Genomic DNA, 17,694 nt, shown 5'->3' with positions numbered 1-17,694 from the left:
GCTCTGAAGGAGGGAGACCAGGTAAAGTGTCTGATTCTGAGATGCCTGCTCTGACTGGATTTGGGTATTTTCCCATCCCTCCACCCCTTTCTCCTGAAAATGCACCAGACTATGCTTCCCAAGGGGCAGAAGGGGCCTGTTTTGTACATCTTTATATCTCAATACCTAGTAAAGAACCCAACCATCAGTTAAAAGGTCAATACATATTTACAGAATAGATGAATGAATATTACAGGGGTAAAGCTCAGGCACATCTGTGGTCAGACCCAGCTAGGACCAAATAGTATTCTTAGAAACTTGACCCAGAAACTTGATTTTATATAGTCTCATAATAAGCACACAGGATTTTCTGAGGTTACCAGTTATGTATACTTGCTGAGTGGGCAGCCACATTGCTAGAGTTTGCAAAAAAGGGACCTGATCATGGTAATCAGAGAGTTTCTTGAAAGGCCTGAAGGGACTGTCCACCACACCCGGCAGCAACTACTGCAGCTGAGTACCTTCTCTGGAATTAAGGGCCAGTGCAGTGTCTCTCTGACTGGGACTCAGCCCAGCTGTGGTGACTCTGTGCTACTAAGCCACATCCTGTACCTACACTAAATGACTTTCCCTGTGTCTGCTGATGTCTTTCCATCAATCACAGCCACTCTCATGGCACCAAGGAAGTATTTATATAGTAATCATCACTTTTATGATAATTGTCTGTCAGTGCTTCCTCCCACTAAGATGATGTGACTTCCTTAATGACAGGACCTCTTTCTATATTTATCTCAATATCCACAGCATAGCAGGAGTTAAAAACGTTGTAAAATCAAGGAAACTGTAGGATGGAGGGATGGTAAGACAGAGCTGGAGGGATACACTGGAACCAGATGAGCAAGGATGCCCGAGGCTAAGCAGAAACACTCTGGAACTTTGGTGGGTTAAAGATTTAGCAGCCTATCTTAGTTTGTATAATCTTCACTGCTGTAACCAAGTAACCACGAACTTTCAGTGGTCTAACAACCATTCATTTTTCTTGCTTAGGGGTCTAATGCTAGTCTTCCGATTCAACGGGATTAGGGGGCAAGATTTCTCCATACACTGACTCAGGACATTCGGATACTTCCATCCTGTGACTCCCCATTAGCTAGTGACTTGGAGGCTTCTGCATCCAGCCAGAAGGTGAGGGGAGAGAGAAAGTGAAGAAAAAGCTGGCCTCCTTCGTATGCTTTAGTCAATAAGTGACATAATTCATTTCTCTTCCAATTCTATTGATGAGAATGAGTTCTGGGGCACCACCTATATAAGCTACAGGCAAACTTTTTATGTAAAGAGGTAGATAGTAAATGTTTTAAGCTGTTTTTAAGGCCATACATCTCTGTCATGTCTACTCAGCTTTATGGTTATAGCCTGAAAGCAGCCATAGATAATATGTAAATGATTGGGCATGGCTCTGTTCCAGTACAACTTTATTTATGGGCACTGAAATTTGAATTTTATTTAATTTATAAGGGACACAGAACATTATTTAAAGTTTTTTTCCAACTAGTTAAAACTGTAAAAAGCCTTCTTTGTTCTTGGGCCTTGTGAGGACAGGTAGGTGGTGGGTGAACTTAGCCTGTGGCTGCAGTTTGCTGAACTTGGACCCAGAGGCAAGGTGCCTGGAAAAGGTCATCTCTCTCTCAGCAAATGCCTTTAGTCTGAGCTGGCTGACAGCTAGTGAGGTTCCCTTAGTCTGTGCCTCTGGCTACTTAACTGTCCATACATGACCCTTTCTTCCATATAGCCCCTTCCCAGTCTCATCCAGCTACTACATCCAGCTAAAAGTCAAGGGTTTCTGGGTGATGTCCAGTCCTTCCCATTAGATCTGGCAGTGGCTCCTTACAGACTCAAAAACAATCCCCACTCTTAATTTGAACAGATGCAGCAGGGAGAGGATAATGGCACTGGAAGTCCCCTCAGAAGGCGAGGGGTGGGAATGCACAGAGATGATGTAAAACAGGAAGTTATCCCCGGTGACACCTCTGCCTCAGCCCTGTAGAGAGTTATTTCTTCCATTAGACTTATTCCCTGTCCATGGTGCCTGGACTGCCTCCCTGGTCATGTCTGAACTGGGCTCTGGGCAGTATGTGTCCCTTAGTGAAGGCAGGTCTTTCACACAATGTCTCATGCTGATAAAACTTTGGGTGCCCTAGAGACATTTTATATTTTCAGGGTGTTTTTGGATCCAGGTTTGTGGTTTCTTGGCAGTATACTTCCATTAAAATTGAAAAAGCACTGCTCTATTTGTATCTGGCCTGGTCTGTGTTAGTAACAACCTGTAATGTTCTTTCCTTGTCTAATTCTCAAGCTGGTTTTAGTTTTTTGTTTTCTTCTCCTCTTATATCTTTATCTTTCAACTTAATGACAGCTACCTTGAGGTCATCTGAACAGCATGCTTGAAGGAGATAGAGGATCCTCTGAATTGATCTTTGCTGCATGGCTTAGTTCTTATATGTTGCTGATAGATCTTAATAAGACTGCGTTGCTCTCAGCATTATATATTCTTAATTCTGTTTTTGGGGAGTGGTTACAGAAATAGTCAGCTTTCTAAACTGTAGAAGCTTCAATCATATGTTAGATCCTTAAAGTTCTCTTCATCTAGTAAATGACAATAAATGCACTTCCTGAACATCACAGGCCAGAGATCAGACACTTTACTTCAGCTCACATCCATGGATGAGAACTCACTCCATAATCCCACTCAGATGCAAGAAGGGGAGTGGGTGGGTTGTGGAGAGAATTGAACAAATGTGTTCTTGGCTGTGCAACTATTTCTGTGGGGCAGTTCTCTATTATGGAGGGGGTGAACGAACTGTTTTGTTGCAAAGCCGGTAGAGAATTTAACTGAAAGTAATGAGTAATTTCTGAAAGTAATGGTAAGCACTTGGAAGACTGCCATCAATTAATAACAAAAGTAGAAATTGAAAATATGTCCAAAGTGTAGTGCAGTGTATAGAAGCTCGAGGGACCTGAGGTATATGACATTCACAGGCTCATCATTGTTTTGAACATAGGAGATAGTTTTTGCAGAGCCATTATTAATCATGAACACTACCATGGGTAATATTATTCATAATAATAAAACATGTTATATATTATCAGGCCCTCAAATAATACCATTTGAAAAAAGGTTCCTATCAATTTTTACCAGATATAATTATATTTGTATAAGTAAAATCTATCTATATCCATTTCATTGCAAAACTAAAAATAGCTTCTTTTTCTTGAATGTTTCATTTCCCAAGTATTAAAATAGACTTTAAAATATAAATATTGATATCTTTCAATTGTCAGGGAAAGCATACAATGCACAGAGATTTGAATGAAACAGGAATAGAACATTGGGAAGTTTCTACAATGCAGAGAAATGAAAATATATTCAGTTAAAAAACCTTATGCAAAGTGAAAAAGTTAAATTCGAATAGAAGTGAACCCAATTTATAGTTTAACAAAAACCTAAAAATTTCTTGTTTGTATTCTGCTCTTAAGGGTCTTTGCATCTATTTCTTCTCATTTATTTTAGTATTTTATTTTGTACTGGGAAAAATAGTTAAAAAAATAAAGTTAGCACGTTTGAACTTCTCATGGAAATCATTATTCTTCTTAGATGACTATTCTAGTTGATTGGAAATGTGGTCAAATAAACATATGTGAAGATGGCTAATCTTAAGAGTTACCAAAATGGAAGCCCTTCCCATGTCCAGGCAATGTGCTAAGTGCATTGCTTCTATACAATGTCATTCAGTCCTCATGTCAACCATTATTATTGTCCTTATTTACAGGTAAGGAAACTGAAATACAGAGGTTAAGTAATTTTGCCAAGGTTATTTTTATAGGAAGCAGTAGAGCTGAACTTTGAAATTTGGTATATCTGACATTACCTCTTCTGCCACAGAAATACACCAACTTGAGTCAAACCCACTTTTCATAAAACCATCTAGTTAACTATCAATTAAAAGGTTCTCTAGTCTCCACCTGTGTAACTCAGCAGAGGCAATCCTCTGGAGTTGCAGCATATTAACCATGTTTTGTAATCAAATCTGTGTAATAAGAAAAAAATATATTTTTACTTACTTTTAGGGAAAGAATTGCTTTTATTTGTGAAATATGACAGAACATTTAATTCTGAAAATACAGACCTGAGACATAGTGCAGAAGTAAAAAAAAAAAAAAAGACATAATGAAAGTTAATTGCTCTTCTTACTATGATAGGAAAATTTTAAATTGAGTTTCTAGAGTGTGAGGGTTTAAGGATTCCTAGAATAATAAGATGAGGACATATTCTAGGGAGGGCACACAACTTAGAATAAGGTTGGGACTGAGGCCCAGAGCAGATCTTAAGAAATACCTGAGGTGGGAATGGTCAAGGGATTTCTAAAACCAAAGATGGATAATATTCAATGTTTCATATTTTTTCCTTGTTATGCTGTTCTCTGAAATACTCGACCCCTTTTTCCTAACCTCCACCACCCTAATTTCGTGTTAGCTTTTCTTTGGAAAAATCTAGGAAAAAGGATAACGTTGAGTTTTAATAGGAGGAGGAACAAAGGAGAAACGACAATTACAATGAAAACAATAGCTAATAATGATAAGTGCCTTCTAGGTATCTGACACTATTCTAAGAAGTTTTTTAAAATGTATATTTAATCATGCATCTCTTACAGCAACACTGTGTGGCCAGCATTCTTGACACCATCACCACATAAAAATGAAGGAAGCACTAAGTCACACAGATAATATGGTGCAAAACCATCTAAGGCATCGTTCTAGAGTCACTGTTCTCACCTTCCCACTTGATTGCTCTGAGATTTAGAATCAGAGTGCAAGTGATATCAGGATGTCACTTCACTTGAGGAATGTAAGTAAAGAGAGTGTGACAAAAGCTATGCTTTTAAACATAAGTACCCTAGTGATCATGGGGAGAACAGAATTTATACATGCATAGGGATCAAGCCATTTTTAGATACATTAAAGGAAATTATGATTTCACAATGGTCACTCCATTCCTGATATTTGAGGAATTGCAAGAAATATAAATATTTACACAAATATGCAATTAAGTACCTTAGATGGTAATAAAGCCTAGATTGTTAAAAGACTTTAATTATGCACTTACTAGCTCTATTCTAATGTATCTTTAGACACAATTGCATGTCTAGTCATTGGATAACTCATGTGTCTATTCTTTTTTCCCATATGTACTCTTAAAAAACCTCTACTCATACAGATTAAAGCTACCTTGTCATTCTCGAATCAAAAGAATCCTGAAATATGTGATCAAATCCATTACAGAATTCTAGAGGATAAATCATTTAAACATATTGTGAAGGAAACTGAATATATCAGATATATCACAACGTATAAGAAATAATAAAAATTTCAGTTATAGATATAAGAACTATGCATTTTCTAAATTTTATTTATTATTAAGACCACTGGGATTACCTAGCTTGGATTTGGAGAATCCAGAAATTAAAGAACACTTATTTCTAAGCATAGATATGTATCTTTTTATTCCCAAATTCCCATATATTTACAAAATTAAAAACAAGAACAAACAAAAAATCTTTGATATATGGGAGCGAGTCTAGATATCTGAGAAAATACAAATATTTTCCAAGTATGTAGTAGATCATCTCTGTACTTTCCCTGTAGAACTGTAGAATTTGATTAAAATACAGCTAAAGCATTTTCCATGGTATGACTTTATGAAGCAAATCTTCCACTGTAAACTTAAATGATTTTAAATCTTAAATGATTAAAATACTTGATATAGTTGATATCACCTTTAAAAAATTTTAATATATAGTCCACATAAATCTACATATTTAATATAAATTTCAATAAATGGTGTTGGGAACCTGGATGTCTACATGCAAAAGAATGAAATTGAACCATTATCTTACACCATAAACAAAAAACAACTTAAAATGGATTAAAGAATTAACTGTAAGACCTGAAACTGTAAAACTCCTAGAAGGGTTTTACATAAGGAAAAACTCCTTAACATTGGCCCTTGGAAATGATATTTTGGATATGATACAAAAAACTCAAGCAACAAAAACAGCAATAAACAAAAGGAACTACGTTAAAAAAAATGCTTCTGCACAGCAAGGGAAACAATTAACAAAAGGAAAAGACAACGTATATTGGGAGAAAATATGTGTAAATCATATAACTGATAAAGGGTTAATATCTTAAATATATAAGAAACTCATACAACTCAATAGCAAAAAAGGCAAATAATCTGATTAAAAAAATGGGCAAAGGACCCAAGTAGATATTTTTCTAAAGAAGATACACAAATGGTCAGCAAGCATGTGGAACCTTGCTCAACATCACTACTCATAAGGAAATGCAAATCAAATCCACAAAGGGAGCTTATTACCACAAAAATAAAAGATGTCAAGTTTGGAGGAGGATTTGAAGAAATAGGAGACCTGTATACTGTTGGTGGGATTGTAATTGGCACAGCCATTATGGAAAATAATATGGAGATTCCTCAAAATACTAAAAATAGAATTACTATATGATCTGGCAATCCCTTTCCTGGGCATATACCCAAAGGAAATGAAATGAGTACCTCAAAGAGATATTTGCACCCCAATGCTCATTGAAGTAATAACCAATATATGGAAACAACCTGATGTCTGTCAATGGATGAATGAATAAAGAAATTTTCATAAGTATATATAATTGATTGGAATATTTTTCAGTCTTTAAAAGGAAGGAGATCCTGCCATTTATGGCAACATGCATGAAAGTGGAGGACAGTATGGTAAGTGAAATGAGCTAGCATCAAAAAGAATAAAATACCTAGGAACAAACATACCTAAGGAGACAAAAGAGCTGTACTCCAAAAGCTACAAGATGCTGATGAAAGAAATTGAAGATGACACAGATGGAAAGATATACTGTATTCTTGGATTGGAAGAATCAATATTGTCAAAAAGACCATATTACCCAAGACAGTATACAGATTCAATGCAGTCCCTATCTTATTACCAATGGCATTTTTCACAAACTAGAACAAAAAAAAAAAAAAAAGTAAAATTTGTATGGAAACACAAAAGACCCCAAATAAATAAAACAATTCTGAGAAAGAAGAATGGAGCTAGAAGAGTCAGGCTCCCTGACTTCAGACTATAATACAAAGCTACAGGAATCAAAACAGTATGGTACTGGCACAAAAACAGAAATACAGATCAATGGAACAGGATAGGAAGCCCAGAAATAAAGCCACGCACTTATGGTCAATTTCTATAACAAAGAGGTAAGACTATACGATGGAGAAAAAGCCTCTTCAATAAGTGGTGCTGGGAAAACTGGACAGCTACATGTAAAAAAATGAAATTAGAAAATTCTCTAACACCATAAACAAAACAAAATAAACAAAAATAACTTGAAACAAAATAAACTCAAAGTAGATCTGAGTGAAGTAAGTCAGACACAGAAAAACAAATATCATATGATATTGCTTATATGTGGAATCTAAAAAAGGGTATGAATGAACTTATTTACAAAACAGATGTAGAAAAAAAAATTATGCCTACCAGAGGAAGGAATAAATTGGGAGATTGGGATTGACATATACACAATACTATATATAAAACAGATAACTAATAATAATCTGCCATATAGCACAGAGAACTCTGTTCAATACTTTGTATGGCCTATATGGGAAAGAATCTAAAAAAAGAGTGGATATATGTATATGTAAATCTGATTCACTTTGCTGTATACCTGAAACTAACACAACATTGTAAATCAAATATATTCCAGAAAAAAAGATTAAAAAAAAATCTAAGTGTAAGACTGGATACTTTAAAACTCCTAGAGGAAAATACAGGCAGAACACACTTTGACATAAGTTACAGCAATATGTTTTTGAATTTTTTAAATTAGGAGTTTGGGATTAACATATACACACTACTATATATAAAATAGATAAATAACAAGGACCTATTGTATAGCATGGGGACCTATATTCAATACCTTTTAATAACCTATAATGGAAAAGAATTTGAAAAAGGTTTTATATATATATATATTATATATTACAATATGTACATGTAACTGAATCACTTTGCTGTATACCTGAAACTAACACAACACTGTAAATTGACTGTATTTCCATAAAAAAATGGTTAAAACATAAGCTACTCTCAGAAAGAAAAATATTACATGACCTCACTTATATGTGAAATCTAAAGAAGTCAAATACACAGAAGTAGAGCATGGAACAGTGGTTACTAGGGGTAGGTAAGTGTCGGAAGTGGGGAGATGTTGGCTAAAGGGTACAAAGCTGCAGTTATATAGGATGAATAAGTCTAGAGATTTAATGTACAAAATGATGATGATTGTTAATAATACTGTAGACTTTAGGTGCTTCCTTTGAAACTTATTATTTTTATTTTATTTTTTTATTATTTTTTATTTATTTGTTTTGTTTTTTGCGGTACGCATTCCGCTCACTGTTGTGGCCTCTCCCATTGTGAAGCACAGGCTCTGGACGTGCAGGCTCAGTGGCCATGGCTCATGGGCCCAGCCGCTCTGCGGCATGTGGGATCCTCCCAGACCAGAGCACGAACCCGTGTCCCCTGCTTCGGCAGGCGGACTCTCAACCACTGCGCCACCAGGGAAGCCCTATTATTTTTATTTTAATGAAAATATATATTTAAAGTGTACATATGATGATTTGATAAACATATATGTAGTAAAATGTTTATTATAGTCAAGCTAACTAACATATCCATCTCCTCAGATAGTTACCACATTTTTTATGGTAAGGGCACCTGAAATTTACTGCAAATTTTCAGTGTTCAGTTCAGTATTATTAACTGTATTCATCTGTTATTAAACTTCGTGGTAGATATCAAAATTCTCCTATACTATCGTCCTCATGATGGGAATCAGCAACTCATGGCATGGTTCATCTACCCGAAACCATTACACTCAGCTGGCTGTCATGAAAGGTAGGCAAGTCAGGGTAGACACATTCAAAACAGAGTTCCTACACCTGTGATAGATTCAACTTCATGTGGCAGGCTCTCAACTCTTCAGTCCCAAATGTACAAATGTACATTGAATACTAAACCACAATTTCAACTCTTCTCCATCATCTGGTCTTTACTTGTAAATGATAATCACATCTCTAGGAAACCAAGAGTGCATCAATCTCATATCAGCACATTGTGGTGAGACAAGTATCAGACTGGTTAAAAAACTGGAGAAAATGGTAACTTATATTATTTCATTTTAGATCTTATTTTATTATGTTTTTGAAGGTAATAAATGATCAACCTTTGGATTCCTATTTCTGAGTAATCAAATTTTTCTTTTAGATTTTATTTTGAAAGTTCATACTGTCTACTTAAAAATGATGGTGGAGGGTTTTTCTAAAAAATAAATGAAATTTTACATATTACTTAGGATGTTAAAACTCTATGCCTTAATCTTTTACTAATAAAACATTTAAATCAAATATTTATTTAATAGTAGGGCATTTAGATTGGCACCACAATTTTATAAGAGCACGCTATGTATTATACAACTTATTCCTTTTTGAAAAGCCAATAATATTCATTTTAATGATACTAGTGGCCTGTTGAGATGATCTGTAAACAAACAGTTAAAAAGTAGAAAATGATCTCTTGTGCTTTTGGCCTTTTGTTTCTGAATCATTGCCTTTGTCTTGAATACTTCTTACCATTATCATAACATACTCCTTCAGAAATAGTAATTATTTAAAAGACAGTACAAATAAAAGTTAATCCAGACTACTTAATAATATATGGAGACATTTGAGAATGCATAATAAAGGGTAAGATGGTTGTTTGGATATAATGCAGCTTTAAAAGTGCACAAAAATGGTATGCTGCCATAGTTATCTTTTTTTTTTCACTCAATATGTTATAAGATCTATCCATATTGAAACATATAGGTGAATTTCATTATTTTCAGCTGGCTTGTATTTCATCATGTTTACCATCCTTTTAAACATCCATTTCCCTGCTTTCGAATGTTTTACTATTTCTAATAAGGCTCATCAGAGTGTCGCTGGATCACATCAGGGTGCCTCTCTAGGGGAGAAAGCTGGAGGAGGAATAACTGATTTAGCTGTTCTTGACATCATACTACATTGGTACCTGATCCCTGATCCTGAATGGAAGATCAAACTCAGATAAGACATAAGCCAGTACATGGTAAAATGTTCCTGCCTGAGGTATACACTATGTAGTTATTAAGAACACAGGTGAAGTAAATATAGGTGCCTATTAAAATAGGCAGGAAATAGGGGCTTCCCTGGTGGTGCAGTGGTTAAGAATCTGTCTGCCAATGCAGTGGACATGGGTTCGAGTCCTGGTTCGGGAAGATCCCACATGCCTCAGAGCAACTAAACCCGTGCGCCACAACTACTGAGCCTGCGCTCCAGAGCCCACGCTCCACAACAGAAGCCGTGGCAATGAAAAGCCTGTGCACCACAACCAAGAGTAACCTCCACTCTCCCGCAACTAGAGAAAAGCCTACTTGCAACTAGAGAAAAGCCTGCTTGCAACTAGAGAAAAGCCTTCTTGCAGAACCCAACGCAGCCAAAAATAAAATAAAATAAAAAAATAAAATAATAAATTTTAAAAAAGACAAAGCAATTTCTTCCGTGTTTTAAAAAAACAGACAGGAAATAATATAACAATCTAAAAGTGAAAGGATTTGTTATATAAATAAATATAATTGTCAATTCTATCACTGGAAAAAACCTTGGTAGGAAAATTCAAGCAAACAAAAAAACAAATAACAACAACAAAATAAACAAAACCCCAAATACCATAATAGGTGAATTGATTTTCTTGTCAGTCCTATGCTGAAATTTCCAGTTATTGCTGGATTTTCTTATATCACCAGTATAAAGTTGATTGCTAAGAAAGAGATGAGGAACTAGAACATACTATTCTAAAATTTTAAGTCTTTTGGTCAATTAAAAAATGCATCAAGCAAGAGATCCACAAATTGTGGGGATATTCACTTTATGTGTGTAAAACAGGAACTAGTATTAATTTTGGTTTTGGCTTCTCAATAGCAGCATCTCAGTGCTAAAATTAATATCAGATGCTAAGATTACAGTCCCTGTAAGAAAATTCTGAATCACCCGGAGTCCTCTACTGTAGAAACAGCCATCTGTAGAGAAGTCTTGTAATAATCAGATAAACAGAGTGCCATCAAGCATTTTAAAGGAAAGCAGCAGTTCTCATGGGAGACCCTATGGAGTCTGGGAGGTCACAGTAATTTTTCATATGGCCTGCGAGGTTAACATATTTTTAATAATGATACTGAGATGTTATTTGACTTTTTCACTGTGTTTACATTTGCAGTGCTGATCCAAGGACAATGGTGGAGAAAACTGCTGATGACTAAAAATAGTAGTACCAAGTTACACTAACGGGTATAGTGTTCTCTACTAACAGTTTAAAAATCCAAATTTCACATGAGTGTACTTGAGGCAGTGGCAAAATTATTATTTTTTAAAATTATAATTTATAAGTATATGCCTTTTTACTAATGTGTGTGAAGCAAAGGGAAGTATGCATAAAGTATACTTCTCTGCATGCTGAAGTGTGAAGGTTGCCTCCAGAAGAAGCAATTTGTGATTATTTGATGTGTGAGAGCAACTAGCTGCTTCTTTTCATGACAGACGATTTTACTTGAAAGAACTAGTATTCAAACTATGGTTACACAATCTTAGGTATTAGGTAGACATTTTCTCAAAAACAAAATGAGACTGTCACTTCAAGGAAAACAACTAACAGTATTCGTTGCCAATGATAAAAATTGCGTTTTAAGGCAAATATTAGAATTTTGGAAAAATCTAAAATGCACCCTTTTGCACTTGACAGCTTTACAATACTTAAAGACACTCTGGTGAGATTGGAGGGGATATTCACAGATAAGATTTTTCAATATTTTATATTGATATGTGTTGACATTTAGGTTACCTGAATAACTCAAGGAACCAATATTTTTCTGGACACAGTACAAAATTGTGCATGGGTAGAAGATTCATTCAAAATGCAAGATAAAACAATGGATTTTCATTTACAGAATATGAAAAGTTCACTGATTGGATTTTACATTTCACATTGTAACCAATGTTTAACAGTCTATGAATTACCAAGTTTTGGTGTAATATCAAACATGAGTATTCCCAGTTGCTTGAAAAGGTTACTTAAGTACCACTATTATTTCCAAGTACATATCTATGTGAAGATTGAATTTCTTCAACTACTTCAACAGAACAGTTACTGGACAGACTGAATGCAGAAACATATATCAAAATCCAGTATCTTCATTAAGCTAGACATTAAAGATATTTGCAAAAAATGTGAAACCACAAATCTTTTCATTATTTTTATTTGTTGATTTGGTAAGTGTATTTATTTTTCATAAAAATATATTGAGGTTATTTATGTAACAAATTTATCTTTTCATTTTATGAGTTAAATAATAAATATATTTTAAACTCTTCTGTTTTCATTTCTAGTATGGTGAATACTGATAAATAATTCCACGTAAAAAAGCTCTTTGCATTCAAAATAATTTTTAAGAGCACAAAGACCAAAATGTTTGAGAATCACTTGGTACAGTGAATCTCAAAGCAATTTCATAATAAAATTTTTTTGAAGAAATAATCATAGTAGGATCACAAAATATTTTATACAGCACATCTTTGAGCATCTACTATTCCTGGCCCTGGGGAAACAGGAGTGGAAGAGGCCTGTAGAGTCCATGCCTGCAAGGATCTCAGGTCATAGTAAGGGAGCCATCAAGGAAACTTATGAGCAAATAAAAACTACATTAAAACAGTGGCATCTCTTATAAAGAATAAAAAACAAATTATGGAAATAAAGAGGGACTAGGAGATATGCATGGAAGCTCACTTCATTTTGGGAGGTCTAGGAAGGCTTCTCTGATGAGGTCATAGATGTTGAGAAGCAGCCAGACTAGTGAAGAAGGGCTTGGCGAGATGATGAAGGGGCTTCTGGAGATAGGACTAGAGGACAACTTTCTGGAAATGGTGGAAAGTTTGGCAAAGAAGACCAGTCTCACTGAACTTTAAACATAGAAGAAAGTCCAATTTTATCTTCTGTATAATTATGAGGGAAAGGTTACTTTTCTGATTTTCCTCAGAGAAGACTGAAGAATTAGAAAAATTTAAACTTTACTCAGTGTCATACAGCCAATAATTTAGAGAATTAGGCTTTGAAAACTCTATTACAAACCAATCCAATATAATATCTCTCTTAAGAGAAGTGGTCTTAAATAAAATAAAGTGGTGGTAGTAGTTGATGAGAGGGACAGTGTAAATGTCCAGAGAAATTTAATAGTCTCCACTTGCTTTAACTCTGAACACAAGTAAAGTGCCTTTTATATGTTCACAGCTGTGTTGGATATCGCAGAGAGGGATAATTTCACTTCATATTTGTTAAAGAACCAATATCGCAAAATGGAGGTCAAACGACCGAATGGCATTGAATGTAAACAGAATAGGTCCTCTAGAGAAGAGAACAAGAAAAGACAAGGTTAAGAACTGCCGTGCAGATAGCTGAGATCACCCAATTTTTGGTTTTGTTTTATACTCATTTCTTTTTAACATCTTTATTAGAGTATAATTGCTTTACAATGGTGTGTCAGTTTCTGCTTTATAACAAAGTGAATCAGTTATACATATATGTATGTCCCCATATCTCTTCCCTCTTGCATCTCCCTCCCTCCCACCCTCCCCATCCCACCCCTGTAGGTGGTCACAAAGCACCGAGCTGATCTCCCTATGCTATGCGGCTTTTATACTCATTCTTAAAACAAAAGTTAAATGTGCCCTACTTTCACAAAGTTAAAAAAGTAGTTTGCTTATCAAATTGCTAAATTAACAGATTATTATATAAATTATAGAAAGATTCTATCATTTTCAATGAATTTGCTGCCTAGTGACTGCTCTTAATTCATTTAACTATAAGTTAACAGATCATAGTATTTCACACAGAGGTAGAGAGCAAAGAATTTCAGAGTTAAATGTTAGGAAATACTGCTAACTGCAAACCAATTAAAAATGGAGATAGACTTTCAACATAAATTCAGAATAAATGGTAAAATATAAGGACTTACTGGTGTTGGATTTATATTAAAATTTCTAGAACCTATTCAGTGTGAATTTGTAAGATATTAGGTTTTCATTTGATTAAAAACAAATCAAGCAAACAAAAAAACACCCTGTATACCACGGCATCATAGGTGTCACATAAATATTTAAATGTATTAGCTAAAGAGGAAACAGTGAGGAATGAATTATCCTTTTACTTTCTGAAGTATTTCCTTAATTTTTGAATACACACAATTTCCCCCTACCCATGAAGGAAACATTTGGCTATATTCAAATATGTAATGTTCTTATAGCCTTCTGTTTTTATTTTTCTTAAAGCACTCTTCATTTTTATATGTTAATTTAAGTATTTCATCAATATCTCCTCTACCACACTATAAACTCCTTAAGGACAGTCACTGTGTGACTGTTTATTCACCTTAGACCATAGTGAATAGTAGAATTTCAATATTTCAAAAAAATTTAGTAGAATATATCAGTGTGTTTCTTCTGTTGACAAACAGGCTTTTATGCTGTCCTGCTCCACCACCCTTTGCCCCACAGGTAAAGATTTCTGTATCCAGAAGCAGACTGTCTGAAAGGAATGTCACCAATAATGAAAATTTAAGCACAATGACAACTTTTTGAGAGTAATATTTTAGAATTAAACACTACCCTAAACAATACATCACATACCTGACTGTCAGCGTGCTTATATTTGAAATGCTCTGAGAGATGTTTTCTGATCATATTTAACTGATCATCTGTTGGTACATATGCTGAATCTTATACAGCACAAAACAGAAACTCATTATAAATAAATGGTCCAACTTAATTGGGATGTAGCTTTAAAATGCTATAGTCTGTAAAGAAAGTAACGTAAAATGTAAAAGTGGAAGAGAAAGCAAAATGAAGAAAACATATTCTAGCCCTGATTAGATTATTTCAAATGGATATGTTACTTTTGGAGTGGTTATTTGAACAAGTAATTGAAAAATCATTAGTAGTGTCTTACCTGCAACTGTCAATATGAATTTTTTTCACTGCCTTGGATGGGATGAAAGATCCCCAGTTATTGATTTCTATAACTTCTATGCAGCCAGTAAAATTCTCAACTGGTCCAGAAATCTGACAGGGAGGAAGAGAAGGAGGGAGAGAGAGGAAGAGAAGCAGAGAGAGAAAGAGAGAGAGGGTAATTTATATTATTTCTACAATGTATTATTCTTGCTGCAAACTAATCAGAGAGTACAATCAGATTGGGGGTCTGATTTGATTTATTCAATATATTGGTAGAAATTAATACAACTCTTTGATAAATATTATTCTAAAAATTAGTAGGAAAGATTACCACTTTAGTCAAAAATTACTTGGAATCTGTATCTTATTATGGTATGAATTACACAAAGTCACTCATATGAATAAAGAAAACATTTTTATTATTTATTGGAACATAGGAGAAAAGCTGATACACTCATCTTATCCATCAAGAAGTTACACTCTTCCATCTTTTGCCTCTGTTCCATGTACTTTTTCTTTTGACATTAGTTACCTTATCCCATCCACAGCTATGGAACATCAAGAAAAATTTATCTTTCCAGGGGCAAAGGAAACACAGAATAAGCTACAAATATTTGTCACATCCTGTAGCCCTGATGCATTCTGCATGCCTTTTGTGTTCAGTTGTGCTGTTTATTCTTTTTAGGAATAACTTGTGCAAAAATAGATATCCAGAAAGATTGCTAAAGAGCAAAAAGAGAAAATGACCTTGGAAAGCATTCATTTTGATGAACAAATATAACCTCTTAAAAAGACATGACTTCTCATTGTATTCACTGTGAATATGCAGTATGACACCAGTAATTATATGTCTATATAAATTTACATTATGTTAAAAAAAGAAATTAGAAAAACTAAAAGGATTCAATAGTTAGAAATGAGTATTTATTTCAGGTTCTATCTTCTGTTTCTCAATATTATTAAAAATTCAAGCTAAGGTGGAGCAAATCATGACCAGGACAATCATTGAATTTAGACACTGAAAAATAAGTTGTCCACCTTGATTTCTGAATTACTAATATATACTGTTCACATTCTCAAGACTTGGCTTCTCATTGAGTGTAACATCAGAAAGAAAGAAAAAGAAAGAAAACAAGAAATCAAGAAAGAAAGAAAGAAAAAGAAAAACATAGATGGGAGGAAGAAAGGGAGGATGGAAAGAAAGACAGAAAGAAAGAAAAAGAAAAGAAAGAAGGGAAGAGAAAGAAAGCAAGCTTTTGCCTTGTATAAACATTTTTTGGGTGAATGAATTTTATTTCATCTTTTAACTTGAGTCTTAGTTTTAAAACTCTTAAACATTTTCTTCCTCTTTCTGATGTAGGCTCAAATATACTGCAAATCCTCTCAGCAAGTAACACTCTGTCAAGTGTCAAAATTGACTGAATTAGAAAACAAAATAGTATTTCAAAAAGAAGTCAGCTGATAACAAGGAAAATAGAAACATTTGGCTCTTACGTACTGCAGAAGGGAAAATATTCATTTGTAATTGTTAGCTTAAAGTTTTATGGACCTCATGAATGGTTTTGTTTTCCAAATTTAATTTTTTATTTTTATCATAATATTTTTTAACACCTTTATTGGAGCGTAATTGCTTTACAATGGTGTATTAGTTTCTGCTTTATAACAAAGTGAATCAGCTATACTTATACGTATATCCCCATATCCCCTCCCTCTTGCGTCTCCCTCCTACCCTCCCTATCCCATCCATCTAGGTAGTCACAAAGCACCGAGCTGATCTCCCAGTGCTATGCGGCTGTTTCCCACTAGCTATCTATTTTACATTTGGTAGTATATATAAGTAAATGCCACTCTCTCACTTCATCCCAGCTTACCCTTCTCCCTCCCTGTATCTTCAAGTCCATTCTCTACATCTGTGTCTTTATTCCTGTCCTGCCCCTAGGTTCTTCAGAACCTTTTTTTTTTTTTTTTTTTTTGCAGTACGCGGGCCTCTCACTGTTATGGCCTCTCCCATTGTGGAGAACAGGCTCCAGATGCGCAGGCTCAGCGGGAATGGGTCATGGGCCCAGCTGCTCTGTGGCATGTGGGATCTTCCCAGACTGGGGCATGGACCCGTGTCCCCTGCATCGGCAGGTGGACTTTCAACCACTGCGCCACCAGGGAAGCCTTTTTTTTTTTTTTTTTAAGATTCCATATATACGTGTTAGCATACAATATTTGTTTTTCTCTTTCTGACTTCACTCTGTATGACAGACTCTAGGTCCATCCACCTCACTACAAATAACTCAATTTTGTTTCCTTTTATGACTGAGTAATAGTGCACTGTATATATGTGCCACATCTTCTTTATCCATTCATCTGTCAATGGACACTTAGGTTGCTTCCATGTCCTGGCTATTGTAAATAGAGCTGCAATGAACATTGAGGTACATGACTCTTTTTGAATTATGGTTTTCTCAGGGTATATGCCCAGTAGTGAGATTGCTGAGTTGTATGGTAGTTCTAGTTTTAGTTTTTTAAGGAAC

General features: G+C 34.8%; 1 protein-coding gene across 2 annotated transcripts in view; it reads right to left on the bottom strand.

Annotated features, from left to right (window-relative positions):
* Positions 1-17,694, bottom strand: part of EYS (eyes shut homolog) — a 1,673,869-nt gene that overhangs the window by 569,052 nt on the left and 1,087,123 nt on the right. For both annotated transcript variants that reach the window (XM_049695235.1, XM_004282511.3), the window contains exon 28: positions 15,171-15,283. In XM_049695235.1, the coding sequence (XP_049551192.1) occupies positions 15,171-15,283 (113 nt within the window). The remainder of the gene's footprint in view (positions 1-15,170; positions 15,284-17,694) is intronic.

This window comes from Orcinus orca, chromosome 12 (assembly GCF_937001465.1).
Source record: "Orcinus orca chromosome 12, mOrcOrc1.1, whole genome shotgun sequence".
NCBI classification, from domain to species: domain Eukaryota; kingdom Metazoa; phylum Chordata; class Mammalia; order Artiodactyla; family Delphinidae; genus Orcinus; species Orcinus orca.
This window is presented reverse-complemented; position numbering and strand designations above follow the sequence as displayed.